The following is a 12,310-nucleotide window of genomic DNA, read 5'->3' on the forward strand; positions in this document are numbered from 1 at the left end:
CCTGCATGTTCCTTGGCCAGTGACCAGAGTTCCATGGGACAGAATACATATAAAACATGCTGGTCCAGTGGAAGGCCATACACTTCTCCTTGTTATAGATGCAGCTTGGAAGTGGATAGAAGCGATTACTGTGCCCTCAACTTCTTCAGCTGATAATGTTTCTGTATTGCCTAACTTGTTTTCTTATTTTAGGCTTCCAAAAAGCATAGTGTCTGACAATGGACCGTCATTCACTAGTGAAGAATTTTCTTTGTTTTTGCATAGTTGTGGTATTGTACATATTTGAACAGCCTCCCATCATCCAAACTCAAATGGATTGGCTGAACAATCAGTGAGAACTGCCAAGGTTGGGTTTGCAAAAGTTTGGTTCTTTCAAAAAGAGGTTGGAAAGAGTACTCTTCGTACTTAGGCAGAACACCTCTTGCTTCTTCAGGTGTTTCTCCAGCGATGGCCATATATAGAAGGCAGTTGAGATCTCATTTGGACTTGATTTGATCAGAGGGAAACTGTATACCAGTTTCAGATGATCCTAGTCCCGCAACAAGTTTTCATCCTGGAGATGAAGTGTGGGCCAGGAACTTTGGCAGAGGACACCAGGAGGTTGGATTAAAGAAACTGTTGTTGGTACTATGCCTAGATCCATGGTGCATCTTGAAAAACCGGGTTCTGTCTTCAGGCACGTGGATCAGTTACACCGTGGTGAAGCTATGCCATCACCAGAAGTCACAAAACAAGGAGGTACTGAGAAGACAGTGAGGTGACTACTTAACTGTACACATGCACCTTGCACACACATTCCTCAGCTGAATTTCGAACAATTCGATGCATGTCGAAGTATATGGTCTGAGTGTATGTGTGGCTTGGATGTATTTATGTTGTCAAAATCGTGCTTGTTTCATGTGCTGATGCTGTCATGTTAGTTAAACTGCTCATCATCCATATTTGTTGCGAAAAGACTGTACCTAAAGGGGTTAAATTCTTTCCTGAGATTGTTCTCTGACATACGTCACAGGTTTTGGTATTTTTTACTCTAGATTGCTAAAGTACCTTATTTTTCAGGTGTAATTTAGATCAGGGCTTTCCAGATCTCAGGTCGCTATGACGATTGGAAAAATGGTATTGGTACCTAAAATTGTCTGCGTGATTACTGGTTCTCGCAAACGAAATGCTTGCTGCTCTTAAAATATTTTTCCACACCTAGTTTGGCACCTAGATTTTTTCCACATATGTATTGCACTGATTTAGATTTTTCTCAGGGGAGGAAAGTCACTTTTCTTGTTTCATTGCATATCAATTGAAGCTGGCATTGATATTTTATTGCTTGATATAAAAAGAGGGGAAAAAAAATTTATAAATGGGGAAAGTCTATTTTTTCCTCTCTATTAAGAGTAACGCTGAAAAATGGGCTGAACTTTATGTTCAATGTTTTTATGTGTTAGCAGGGTTGCAGATACAAAGAAGTTACTTTAAAATAATTCAGTGTTTTTGTTGGGGTCGTAACCTATGGTTTACAGAACAGTATGGTAACATAAAAAGGATTCATTTTCCCACAATTTATGTACTCTTAAAAGCTAATTAGTTTTGTACCTGTGGTTTGTGAATTCAACTTTGAATGGATATAAGAATAGCGAGGCCTATATATATTCTATGATTAGTATGAACCCTAATGCAAACCTATACAAATATAGTTGGCTTCTAAAGATTAGTGGTTTTCTGAAAATGATTCTTGGGTGTTAGTGGAGGTTACTAAGGAGTCCATGTCTGATTTAGAACATAGTGTAAATTGAATTAAATAAACATATAGTGAGTAATTTTAACATAGCAGAGGAAGCCCCTGATATTTTACCAGGGGTAGTCCTCACATAAGTCATTAAAAACACTGGTCTATAGACAAGCTGTCCTCGACCTGTTCAATTTTGATATATCCATGTTCTTAAAAATCCCTGCACCACAAAATTTTGCTATAACAGTCATCTTCAACTTGTTTGCAAGCACTGTTGTGCTCCATGAAGCCCCAAGAGTGCTCAATGCTAGTGTCAGATTTTGTGCTCGTTATCAATGTTTCAATTAAACACCCTGTAAAAATTACATTCAAGAATTAGTTATGCAGATTTCAGACATATGCATGTCTTCGTTGCCATAAGAAGTGTTCTTCATTTGATGCGTAGCCAGTGCTTGCGACTCAAGAAAGGTTGAAGACCACAGCTCTAGAACATTACCAGAACCATTTGATGCTGTTATGCGTCATCATCTCTCATGATTCCCCTTGTAATATGCGTGGAAGACCTGATTGAATTGCTCTAGATGCGTCAAATGGTTTGAATTATTTGTTATTTTATCTTCCTCAACAAAAATTTTTTAACTCTTCTTTGAAAAAATCATGAGAGTTTTTAGTTTAATCTAAAATTGACTTCATTGTATAGTTCAACGAATAAATACCACAGTTCAGAATTAACTTTGCCTATCATTATGAAGCTTAGCTTTAACTCAGCTCTAATTATGGAACATAAGACAAAAATGAATTTTTTTTATTTTCAGTTGTGTTTTGTAACACTTGATGTCAAGTTGGAATTATTTATTCCAAATCACCGGCGAGGTACTATAAGCCTCTCGTGATGACAAGCAATTTATGATTGTGATCTGGCCTTTAAAATAGCCTTGTTGTACTTCGTAATTAAGTTGATAAATTTTAACTAATTTGGACAAGATATATTTAGTTTTTAGTCACTGACTCTTTCCTATATTGTTTGCAGTTTATGAAAATGATGATACTCTGGTTCCGAAGAATACCTCTGTTATTGTTGCTCGAGTTCCTGTGGTTTCTGGAAATAAAAAAAATTGGTGAGTGTAACATAGATTGTTATATTATTAACAAATTTATAAATGCAATATTGAAGTTAATTCCATTAAATTATAAGTGTTATTTATTCAATAAAAATTATCAAAAACTATAATTCCATACAGAATTAAAAATATTTATAAATACAGTAATACTACAACCAGCACAAACTTGTATGATTTTTCTGTGGAAAACAGATGTTCATGTTCATCAAATTCAAGCGTAATCACATGATTACTGCTGAAGATAGTAAAAATCATTGAATGATAATGAAGTAGTAATTGTTTAGCCAATCAGAAATACCATGTGTAACAAACATGGTTTTGGTTTTTGAGAGAGTAGTGATTTCAAAGCTTCTGCAAACCATGACTATCTTGTTCTGATCACTTATCCGCAGTTTTCTTGAATAATAAAGGAAGGGAACACCTCAAAGCACTGATCAGGTGTGCATCATTGTGTGCATGTTTTGCATTGTTCTGCAACGATCCCTTGTCTGACTGGAAACGCTCTGCAGTAAAAATTACCATGATAGTGTTTTCTACACTTTTCATTAAAATTCTTCCAGATTGTTCTGCAGTGCCACTGATTGTTCTGCGACGTACGTTGCAGATTTCGGTTTATTCTGCTTTGGGGGTTACCCTGACTTCCCTAATGAAAATTGGCCATGTCCACTTTGAAAACCACTGGATACCTGCAGTATAAGTTGAAGAAACTGTAAAACATGGAAACTTTATCATGACGTAGAAATGTAATCACAAGAATTATATTTCATCTGCTATTTTGCAGAATGATGACAGTTTATGACACTGCACTGGTCTGCAACTCTCAATTCATTTCAACCTTTCAGTGAAAGTTGTAACTTATGGGTATTGCTGTATATTTTAGTAATTCTAAAAAAATAAAAAAAAAAGAGTTAGTGAACTTTGTAATGCTGCTAGAAAGAATCTGATTTACATTTTCTTTGTAACTTAACTGATTCTTCACACAAATATAGTTGACGCTTGTTATAAACCCTTCCCCAATCATCCTGTCAAAAACAGATGTTATATCAAAAAGAAAACTGTGATAGTTGTTATAGTGAAATATTTCGGACTAAAAACAAGGACCTACTGGTTGTTATAATGGAATGGTCGCTATAATGGGAGGCCATTATAACGAGCGTTGACTGTATACTGCTATTTATATGTCTTCAGCATATATAGCATTAATTTTTATTTAATACTCACAGGGACAAGCCAGACTTACCACTACCACTGGATGATGTAAGTAATGTTTCTGTTTTACTATAAGTTAACGATTTTTCACGGGCATCTTAGAGCAGAGATTTCCAAATTTTTTATGTTCACAATAAAGCATCTTCATTAATATTTTGAATATGATTTGTCCCCAAAATATCATGTAGGTCTTCAAATTATGTATTCATAAATATTTGGTCGCATGTGCTTGTGGACAATTTGAGCTTAATTCCTGATATGATGCTTCATACATTGATAGTTTTTTTTTTATCCTAAGCTCTCATTTTAATTGAGATGATTATTTTTCTCTCTACTTCTTAACATAGGATGATTCTGGACAAATGCATTTTGATAAATTGGTTAAGGTAAGTGTGTTTTGTATTTCTGTTAAATATGTGACTTATAAATTTAAGATCTTTTTTTTTTCTTCATGCTTTTCCTTGAATAAGATTGATTTTAGAAAGAAAAATTACTTTTTATGAATGTATGATGTTTTTTTATCATTTCACTACAGGGCTCAGACCTTGTTAATGCCAATGTATCTGAAGATGACAAGGTGAAAGCCATGATAAACCAGTCGAGTCAAGAATATGACCCATCTAAGTATGTAGCTACTATTGATATCGCTTGTGTTTCATTTTTACATGTCAGCTGTTGCAGGCTTAGCATGTGCTGTTTATTATAATAGCAGACCTGCCAACTCTCCTGATTTAGGCTGGATACTCCGTAACGTAACTTTTTCTTAATTGATTTAAAAAAAATAATAATTCGCAATTTTTTTTTGATTGAGTATGCGTGTTGGGCCCCCCCCCCCCCCCCCCCCCCCCGCGAGAATCTCTGGATTTCAAAAGTTGGCACATCTGTAGTAGCAGGGCTCCCACTCATCCTACTTTTCTTACTTTTTGGTGAAATGTCCTACTTTCTGTGTTTTGCCCTACTTTTTTTTTTTTTTTAATTACACACAAATATTAAATATGTACATATACACAACATCTATGCAATATACAATCATATTTTTAAGTTTGTTAACCTACTTTTTTTTAATCAAAATTTATCAACAAAATTCATATAATTGATTTTAATTGAGGAGGGAATCATCAATATAATGCCAAATAATACAAATTTAGTAGATTGCAATTAATGATTATGCCAAAGCAGAAATGGTATTGTTTTTGAAGTTATTTGTGGTGGGGGGGGGGTGTATGTGGACCATTTACTGGTTTATTAATTTTTCATTTGCTCTGTTTGAGCGTTCAAGTGGAGTAGTGATTGAAAAATTCTATCTGGTTGAAAAAATAATAATTTTGTACTTACTTTTGTGGTCTTGGGCAGTAACACCATTCAAAATTATGATGCACATTTGGGTATAGGTGAAACAATAGTCTGCATTACAAAGCAGTTGCCTATTCTAGGTTTTGTGACTCGGGTGATACCCAATAACATTCAATTTTCTTATGTATTTTTAGGACATATAGAGGCATAAACAATATTTACAATGCTCAGCAAAGAGCTAGAAATAAAATGTGGGCTCACAAGCTTGCTTAGCCCCTAAATGTTTTGAAACTGTGTTTAAAAATCTTAAATAAAGGAAATTTGAATTTGAAAAAGAAAAAAAAAAGTGCTTCATTTGTGAAAAACAATTATACTGGCATTGAGTTTTAAAATTTAAACAAATCCTTTTGAAAATGGATGGACAATCCAGTAAAACTATCTGGACCACCTTGACTTATTTATATTGGACCTTGTAATTTACATATTTTGCACTGTAGTCTTGGAAGTGGCCTCAAAAGAGTATCATTCTTAAAAAAAACTTGCATGTCTTCATAATTTTCTGTGTGTATTGTCAAAGAGAGTTGATGGACTGGACTGTGAAAGACTCCAAAAATAAATAATAATAATAATAATATGTATATATTGTGAAGGGAAACAGAAAAAAATTATCTGTGGTTGCTAGTACCCTATTTTAGCCAAAAATTGTTTTTGTTACCAAGTCATTTCTGTCTGTTTGCTTTGACTCGAGCCAATCTTACAGGATAGTGCAATTGAAAAAAAAATTCAAGGATTTTGTAATAACAAGGTATGCTATAATTACGTTGTCTAAGAGGGGTACACCCCCTACCCCCGTCCAACTTTTTCTAATTTTTGGAGTGGGAGCCCTGCATTAGTGCTATTCACACATGTTTAAACATAACCTACATTGTTTTTTCTTATTTTTTGAAAAACTTTTGTAGTGAAGTGTTTACAGTTGAAAAAGAAATTTAAATGGTGAAATTCAGAAATATTCAAATATTTAGATTTATATGCACAAATTTCACAACCCGATTATTCTGTCGGTAAATTATTGCATATAAAAATGGTCAAACATTTGTTCTATTTTACTCAAAACGACTGAGAAATTATTTTTCCATCAAATAAATAAATCAGCGCTCTTGAAATTACACCATTGATTCTTCAATATCTAAACAATGTTATCTCACCATAATTTTTTTTCCATTATTTTTATTTTTTTAAATTAGATATGTGAAGAGCCGCAGTATGACAGGACCATTACCCCCAACATATGTATGCTATAGATGTGGTAAACAAGGTCATTGGATTAAAAACTGTCCAACTAATACTGTAAGATCTCTAATAATTCATTATATTATTGAATATTTTGGTTTCTGCTGAACAGTTAAAAACTCTCCAATTAAATTTGTATAAGTTTGCGTAAAAATGAAATTGTACCTGGCAGTCAAGTCGTTATGACACCATTGCCGGGCAACAAACTTTATTCTTAAGCAACAGCAGATTTCCAATATAAATCTCTTCGGTTGAATGACATTTTCAATAAATTAAAAAAAATATTTTTTTTATATGATTTTTTGTTAATTATGACTTCTGTCCCACTTCTGTCATTTCATGCTCATGGAGGCTGATAGGAGAGGGACCAAGTCAATTCTGAATGATTTTTCTTTCCCATGTCTCGCCAAGAGTTTACTATGTCAAACTCTGAGTTGAGACATTTTCGTTGTAGCCACATATGGCAATGTGCAGTTATTTTAGCACCGTCTGTTTTTCTTATACAGAAGTTGTACCTTCGTATCAGGAAAGGTTCTGGCAAGGGCTAGGCTAATTTTTAACTCGCGAAACCTTGGGCTGTTAGGAAAAACAGATAGATGCTTTATCAACCTTGGCTACTATGCCCCGATTTTAAAATGTATAAACTTTTAATTTTGTTGAGATTGATTCGAAATTAAAACTCTTTCTCATCTTCTGACTCAAAATTCTTCTAATGTCATACCACAGATGGATGTAAAACGTAGCACTGGAATACCTCGTAGTTTTATGGTACCAGTGGATGGTCCTGAGCATAAAGGGGCTCTTCTTACAAGTTCTGGAGCATTTGCTGTACCAATAATCGACCAGTAAGTTTTGTTTGTTTGGTTTATTTATTTATTTTTTTTTTTCAGTTTATTAAAACAAGAAAAAAATCCTTGATTAAATGTGATTATTCTTTCAATGTTATTATTTAGTCAGATTTATGATCGATTTTCTTTCAAAAATAATGTGACAATAGAGTTAAAATTATTAAAAACTTTATTTTATTGTGCCAAGATTGATTAGTTGTAAATCATCCAGATGATCAGTTGTGCTCAGTCGTTGGTTAGTTATATCAAGATTGATATAGATTGACATTCATAGCCTATACGCTTTCTCCAGAATAAATCCATAAATTTGAATTTTTGCTTCCTCTTGTTTTATTGTGCAATATTGCATTTTTTTATGCATTTTCTTACTCTTTACATTTGCATAATTAAATTTTTCTTTCTATCGTTTGGTCTCTAAAAGCGGTTTTGATTGTTCATTATTTTTGTCTTTTTTACCTTATTTATATAAGTACTTGTATATTCTTGAGTGAGAAAAAAAATTGAATATAAATTAACTGGAAAATCAAATGCGTTTCTTCATTTAACTTTCTTTCACAGAAGTAAAACAAAAAATTAAAAAAGTTGCTGAGATATAGTATTTTTGTTGTGCTTTAGTGCACAAAATTATTCTCAAAGTTTGGTGTAACATTGGCGTATGTATCGTAAAATTTTCATTTTTTTTCTTTCTTCCTCACAGCCAAGCATACAAAGAAGTCAAGAAAGAGAAGCCTCCTTTTCTTCAGGAAGCTGAAACTCCTGCACCACCTGAGGCAGAAATTCCCAGTGAACTATTATGCATGTTTTGTAAAAGCCTTCTACAAGATGCTGTGCTTATTCCTTGCTGTGGAAATAGCTTCTGTGATGAGTGTATGTAATTCTTTGAGTTGATTCTTTTTAATATAGAAATCAAATGTCGAAATTATGTTTTTAATACAGATCAACACACACACACACACACACATATATATATATCCTCTATGCTTGCCATGAGCTTCAGGCACTCTTTAGAGCTACAGCTTTTAAAAATAATGTCAAAGAATCGGCTAGACATAATTCTCAACAAGGAGATCAGGGCAAAAGCGAAAGATGCAAAACAAACATACGTAATACAAAAACAGTCTTAGAATTTAATAGTCAAAACAAAAACAATGTAAATCAATCAAAAACAACTACATCCTTAAAAGATCCATCAGTAAATCTGTCGATAAAATATCTTTTGCAAATCGAGAGACAAAATATGGACACTAGAGATTAAAATCTATTACGTTTTGTCATAAATAATTTGAATTCTTGATTAAAAAAAACCCCAGAGAAAAATCAATAAGTGAGTAATATATAGTCAAATATCTGGATTATCATAAGTTCCTACATTTTCTAAATGGATTTCTGAAAAAATTAACCATTTAGAACATGTAAATAGGAAGTGATCATTGGATTCACAAATGTTGTGACAAATGCAGTTGAGTGTAACTTGGTTGATTAATTCTGTAAAGATATCCTTTGGTAGGTCTTCTGTTAGTCATGAATTTTTAATTATGCTCTCTGGTTTAAGCTTTTGAATTGTGATGAAAATTTTAAGTTTTATGTTGTGCTGTGCAAATATATTTTATAGAAGTCATTTTTGTTTGTTTGAGGATTAAAATAAGAGATGAATTGCGAAAAAAAACCCAGAATATTTTTATCCAACAGTAATTCTTTCAGGATTAAAAATTATCATAACATTGATCATAAATTCAAAAGCAGAAATAAAAAAAAATTATTGAACTTTTCAGTAGTACTTTTTTTCTCTAATTCATTAAATTTTTAAGTAGCTCATTGGTGGATGTCAGAAGTTTAAGAAATATTAATTTAGATTTATACTTTCAAACTCAGTTTTTTTTTTAAATTTCTTTCAATTAATCTGATTCTTTTTTCTTCTAATTAATTTTCAGCTAATGCACAGAGCTTAAATTCTCCATATGTTTTTACTTAGTCTTAAACTAACTATTGCCTTAGGTTTTTATTGGAAAATTTCTTATTTTTCAAGGAGTTAAGAAAGGATCTTTTGTAAAATTAATTTCATACCAATTATTCCATTTCATAAGGTTGAATGTATGTATATTTATACACATACACACAGAAAACTAATAATAGAAAACTTGTAAGCAAAATGAAAGACTGAACATCTGTTAAAGATGCTGGAAAATGAAATACATGGAGCAATCACAAATCAGTGAGAAACAGGGAGTGAAAACAGATGTACTCGGATTGAATTTTTTGTGAAAATAGAATCATTCTATTTAAGTTTCTAATAGTTTAATCATTGTTTCATAGTTTTTATTTCTGTAGTTTAAGTTAAAAAAATAACTTAAGTCTATAGTTTTTAATCACTATTAAATTTCTCAGACTTTCTAATAAATATTCTAAGAATGGTCCAGCAAAAGAAGTTATCTCAAAGTATGTTGAATCAAACTGAGATGATGATCAAGAGCAAACTCAAAAGGAAACATTTATCATCTTAAATATGAAATGGTAAATTTTGGTAAAAGAAGCACAGACCTGCCAACTCTCCGGATTTAGGCGGGAGACTCCGGATTTTTCATCCTTCCTCTTGCTCTCCGGATTTGTTACAATTTCTCCAGATTTTGGCAGAAAATTAGATTTTACTCAAGCTTTCATGTTGTGACGTCAATGCTGCCATGGTCATGAGGGAAAACACCCAGGCGACAGCTGTGGCCATTTCCATCGAGCAGCCATAAACAAGTCTTGATGACTGCATTGAAGCAGCTGGCAAAGACGCGACTTTGTTTACATAGCGTTTATCTGTCATCATTTATCAGGGGGTAAGACCTTGGTTGCCAAAATTCCTGTAAAATTGTTATTGTATTCCATTAACAGCCGTGCGGTAAACAAGTTTTTTCGTCAGCAGCTTTGTATTTTGAGGTTTTTAATTGTTTCCTCTGATTAAATGTGTCTTCAGAAAGAAAATATAAAACTCTAAGCTATACATAAAGCTTTTAAGAGTTTATATACCTAAGTTATCAATCACTGATAGCAAGAAACACTTATGTTTTATGAACAGTATGTAGATGTGATTTCTCTATTCTGCATGAAAAAACTGATATGCAATTATATTCTGCTCAGGGGCAAAGCATAATCTGCCTGGGGGGGGGGGCTGAACTTTTTCTTGAATGATTAATTTTATTTTTTTTTGATCAAGTCTATGGGTGCCGGAGGGGGGGGGTACCCCTTTCGGGAGAATCTCAGGATTTCTGGATTCCAAAAGTTAGCACGTCTGGAATCAAGATCAAACGTTCAAAAATGCTTGAAACTGAAGAGAATAAAGACACAACTTAGACTTGCATCAGCGCCAAAAACAAGAAAAATAATAACTTTTCTAATGAGTGTTTCAAGTCACTCCTGTTGTGATTTTTTTAAATTAATGATTACCAGGTGGTCTACAAGCTAAATCTAAAAACACTCATTTTCAAATTATTTTTGAAATCTGAAATACCATATGCTATCCTCTTATTTGTGGATATAGTAGAGAATGTAAAAATATATACATATCAAGAAGTCTCTCTCTCTCAAAATTTTTTATGATTTAAAAATTAAATTTTTTTTGTATCTTGTGGGGGGGGTGGATACCCCTTTCTTCTGAGCTGAGATAACACTGTTTTTTAAACTAAAAAGTAATCCTGTGTACGCTACCGCATATATGTATATAACAACTCTATTTTATCTACTGCCAAAATTTTAAAGTGCTTAGTTAGTTTGTTGTGCTTAGATCCATACAGATATTCGGTTGAATACCTCAGCATTATTCGGCCGAACCAAATATTTGGCAAAAGGGCTGAATACCAATAGTGGCCGAATATTCATCCCATCTCTAGTTTTTTCTAGAGTAGACAAGGGAAGACACACTACATGTCTACGTTACATTATTTTCAAATGGTTTTTTCAACTAACTTCCAGTAATCCTATGATTTTGGAACACGGCACATCCTTGTGTTATATGTGCCACATTAGTGGGAGTCTACTGTATAATGAGTGTTAAGTAGTAATAAGTTAACTATTTAATGTGTAAAAAATTTATAAAGAATTTAATTTGACACTTTTTCTGATTGATATTGGTAAATGTGCCATTCGCAAAACTGATTTGGCAAAAGCTCCCGAATGGGAATGTTTACTATTCTTTTTTAAACTTTTACTAGCTCGTTTTAGTAATTCTTGTTTTACCAAATTTCTATACGAATGCCACCTCAGCAATATGTTCTTATATTCTTTTCTTAATGAAGTACCCATAGTTCTTTCTCTCATTTGGGAGCAAACAGAATAGAGTATTTTATTAATCACTCTAAAATGATTTCTTTTTTTTTAAAATAGGTGTCAGGCAAGCTCTTCTCGATTCTGATAACCATGAGTGCCCAGTTTGTCATGAGTTAGATATTTCCCCGGATACTGTGATACCAAATAGATTTCTCAGAACTGCTGTGTCAAACTTCAAGAATGAAACTGGTTATACTCATGCAAAAAGGCTTTTTGCATCTCAGGAAACCAGAATCGAATCCCCACAACCCTCACCTGATTCCACTGTAGAAAGTCAACCTGCCTCCTCAGCTGAGAATTCAGTTCCTGAAATTAAACAAGAACGTGAGGAGTCTTCTACAGAGATTCCTCAAAACACCTTCGCAAGTATGGACCCGCCTCCAGCTATAGTGAAAAAAGAGCCTTCAGAAGAGTAAGTTATTTTTTATTTTGAATATTAATAGCATCAAATTTTTGTTGTCATATATTTATTATGTATATTGATGTGTTTGTGCTGCTTGGCTGGTAAATGGTTTAAT

At 33.0% G+C, this 12,310-nt stretch overlaps 1 protein-coding gene across 2 annotated transcripts in view; it reads left to right on the forward strand.

Moving 5' to 3' along the window:
• The window catches only part of snama (something that sticks like glue), a 39,820-nt gene that overhangs the window by 10,375 nt on the left and 17,135 nt on the right, over positions 1–12,310 (forward strand). The window contains exons 3-10 of one of the 2 annotated variants that reach the window (XM_089244944.1): positions 2,754–2,841; positions 4,068–4,101; positions 4,401–4,439; positions 4,589–4,677; positions 6,591–6,693; positions 7,363–7,481; positions 8,182–8,351; positions 11,850–12,204. In XM_089244944.1, coding sequence (XP_089101070.1) covers positions 2,754–2,841; positions 4,068–4,101; positions 4,401–4,439; positions 4,589–4,677; positions 6,591–6,693; positions 7,363–7,481; positions 8,182–8,351; positions 11,850–12,204 — 997 coding nt within the window. The remainder of the gene's footprint in view (positions 1–2,753; positions 2,842–4,067; positions 4,102–4,400; positions 4,440–4,588; positions 4,678–6,590; positions 6,694–7,362; positions 7,482–8,181; positions 8,352–11,849; positions 12,205–12,310) is intronic. The other variant, XM_089244945.1, reaches the window with a different exon arrangement.

The sequence above is a fragment of the Pholcus phalangioides genome, unplaced genomic scaffold (genome assembly GCF_987345545.1).
Source record: "Pholcus phalangioides strain wild (caught in Gottingen) unplaced genomic scaffold, Ppha-v1.0 ptg000015l_1, whole genome shotgun sequence".
Taxonomy (NCBI): Eukaryota; Metazoa; Arthropoda; class Arachnida; order Araneae; family Pholcidae; genus Pholcus; species Pholcus phalangioides.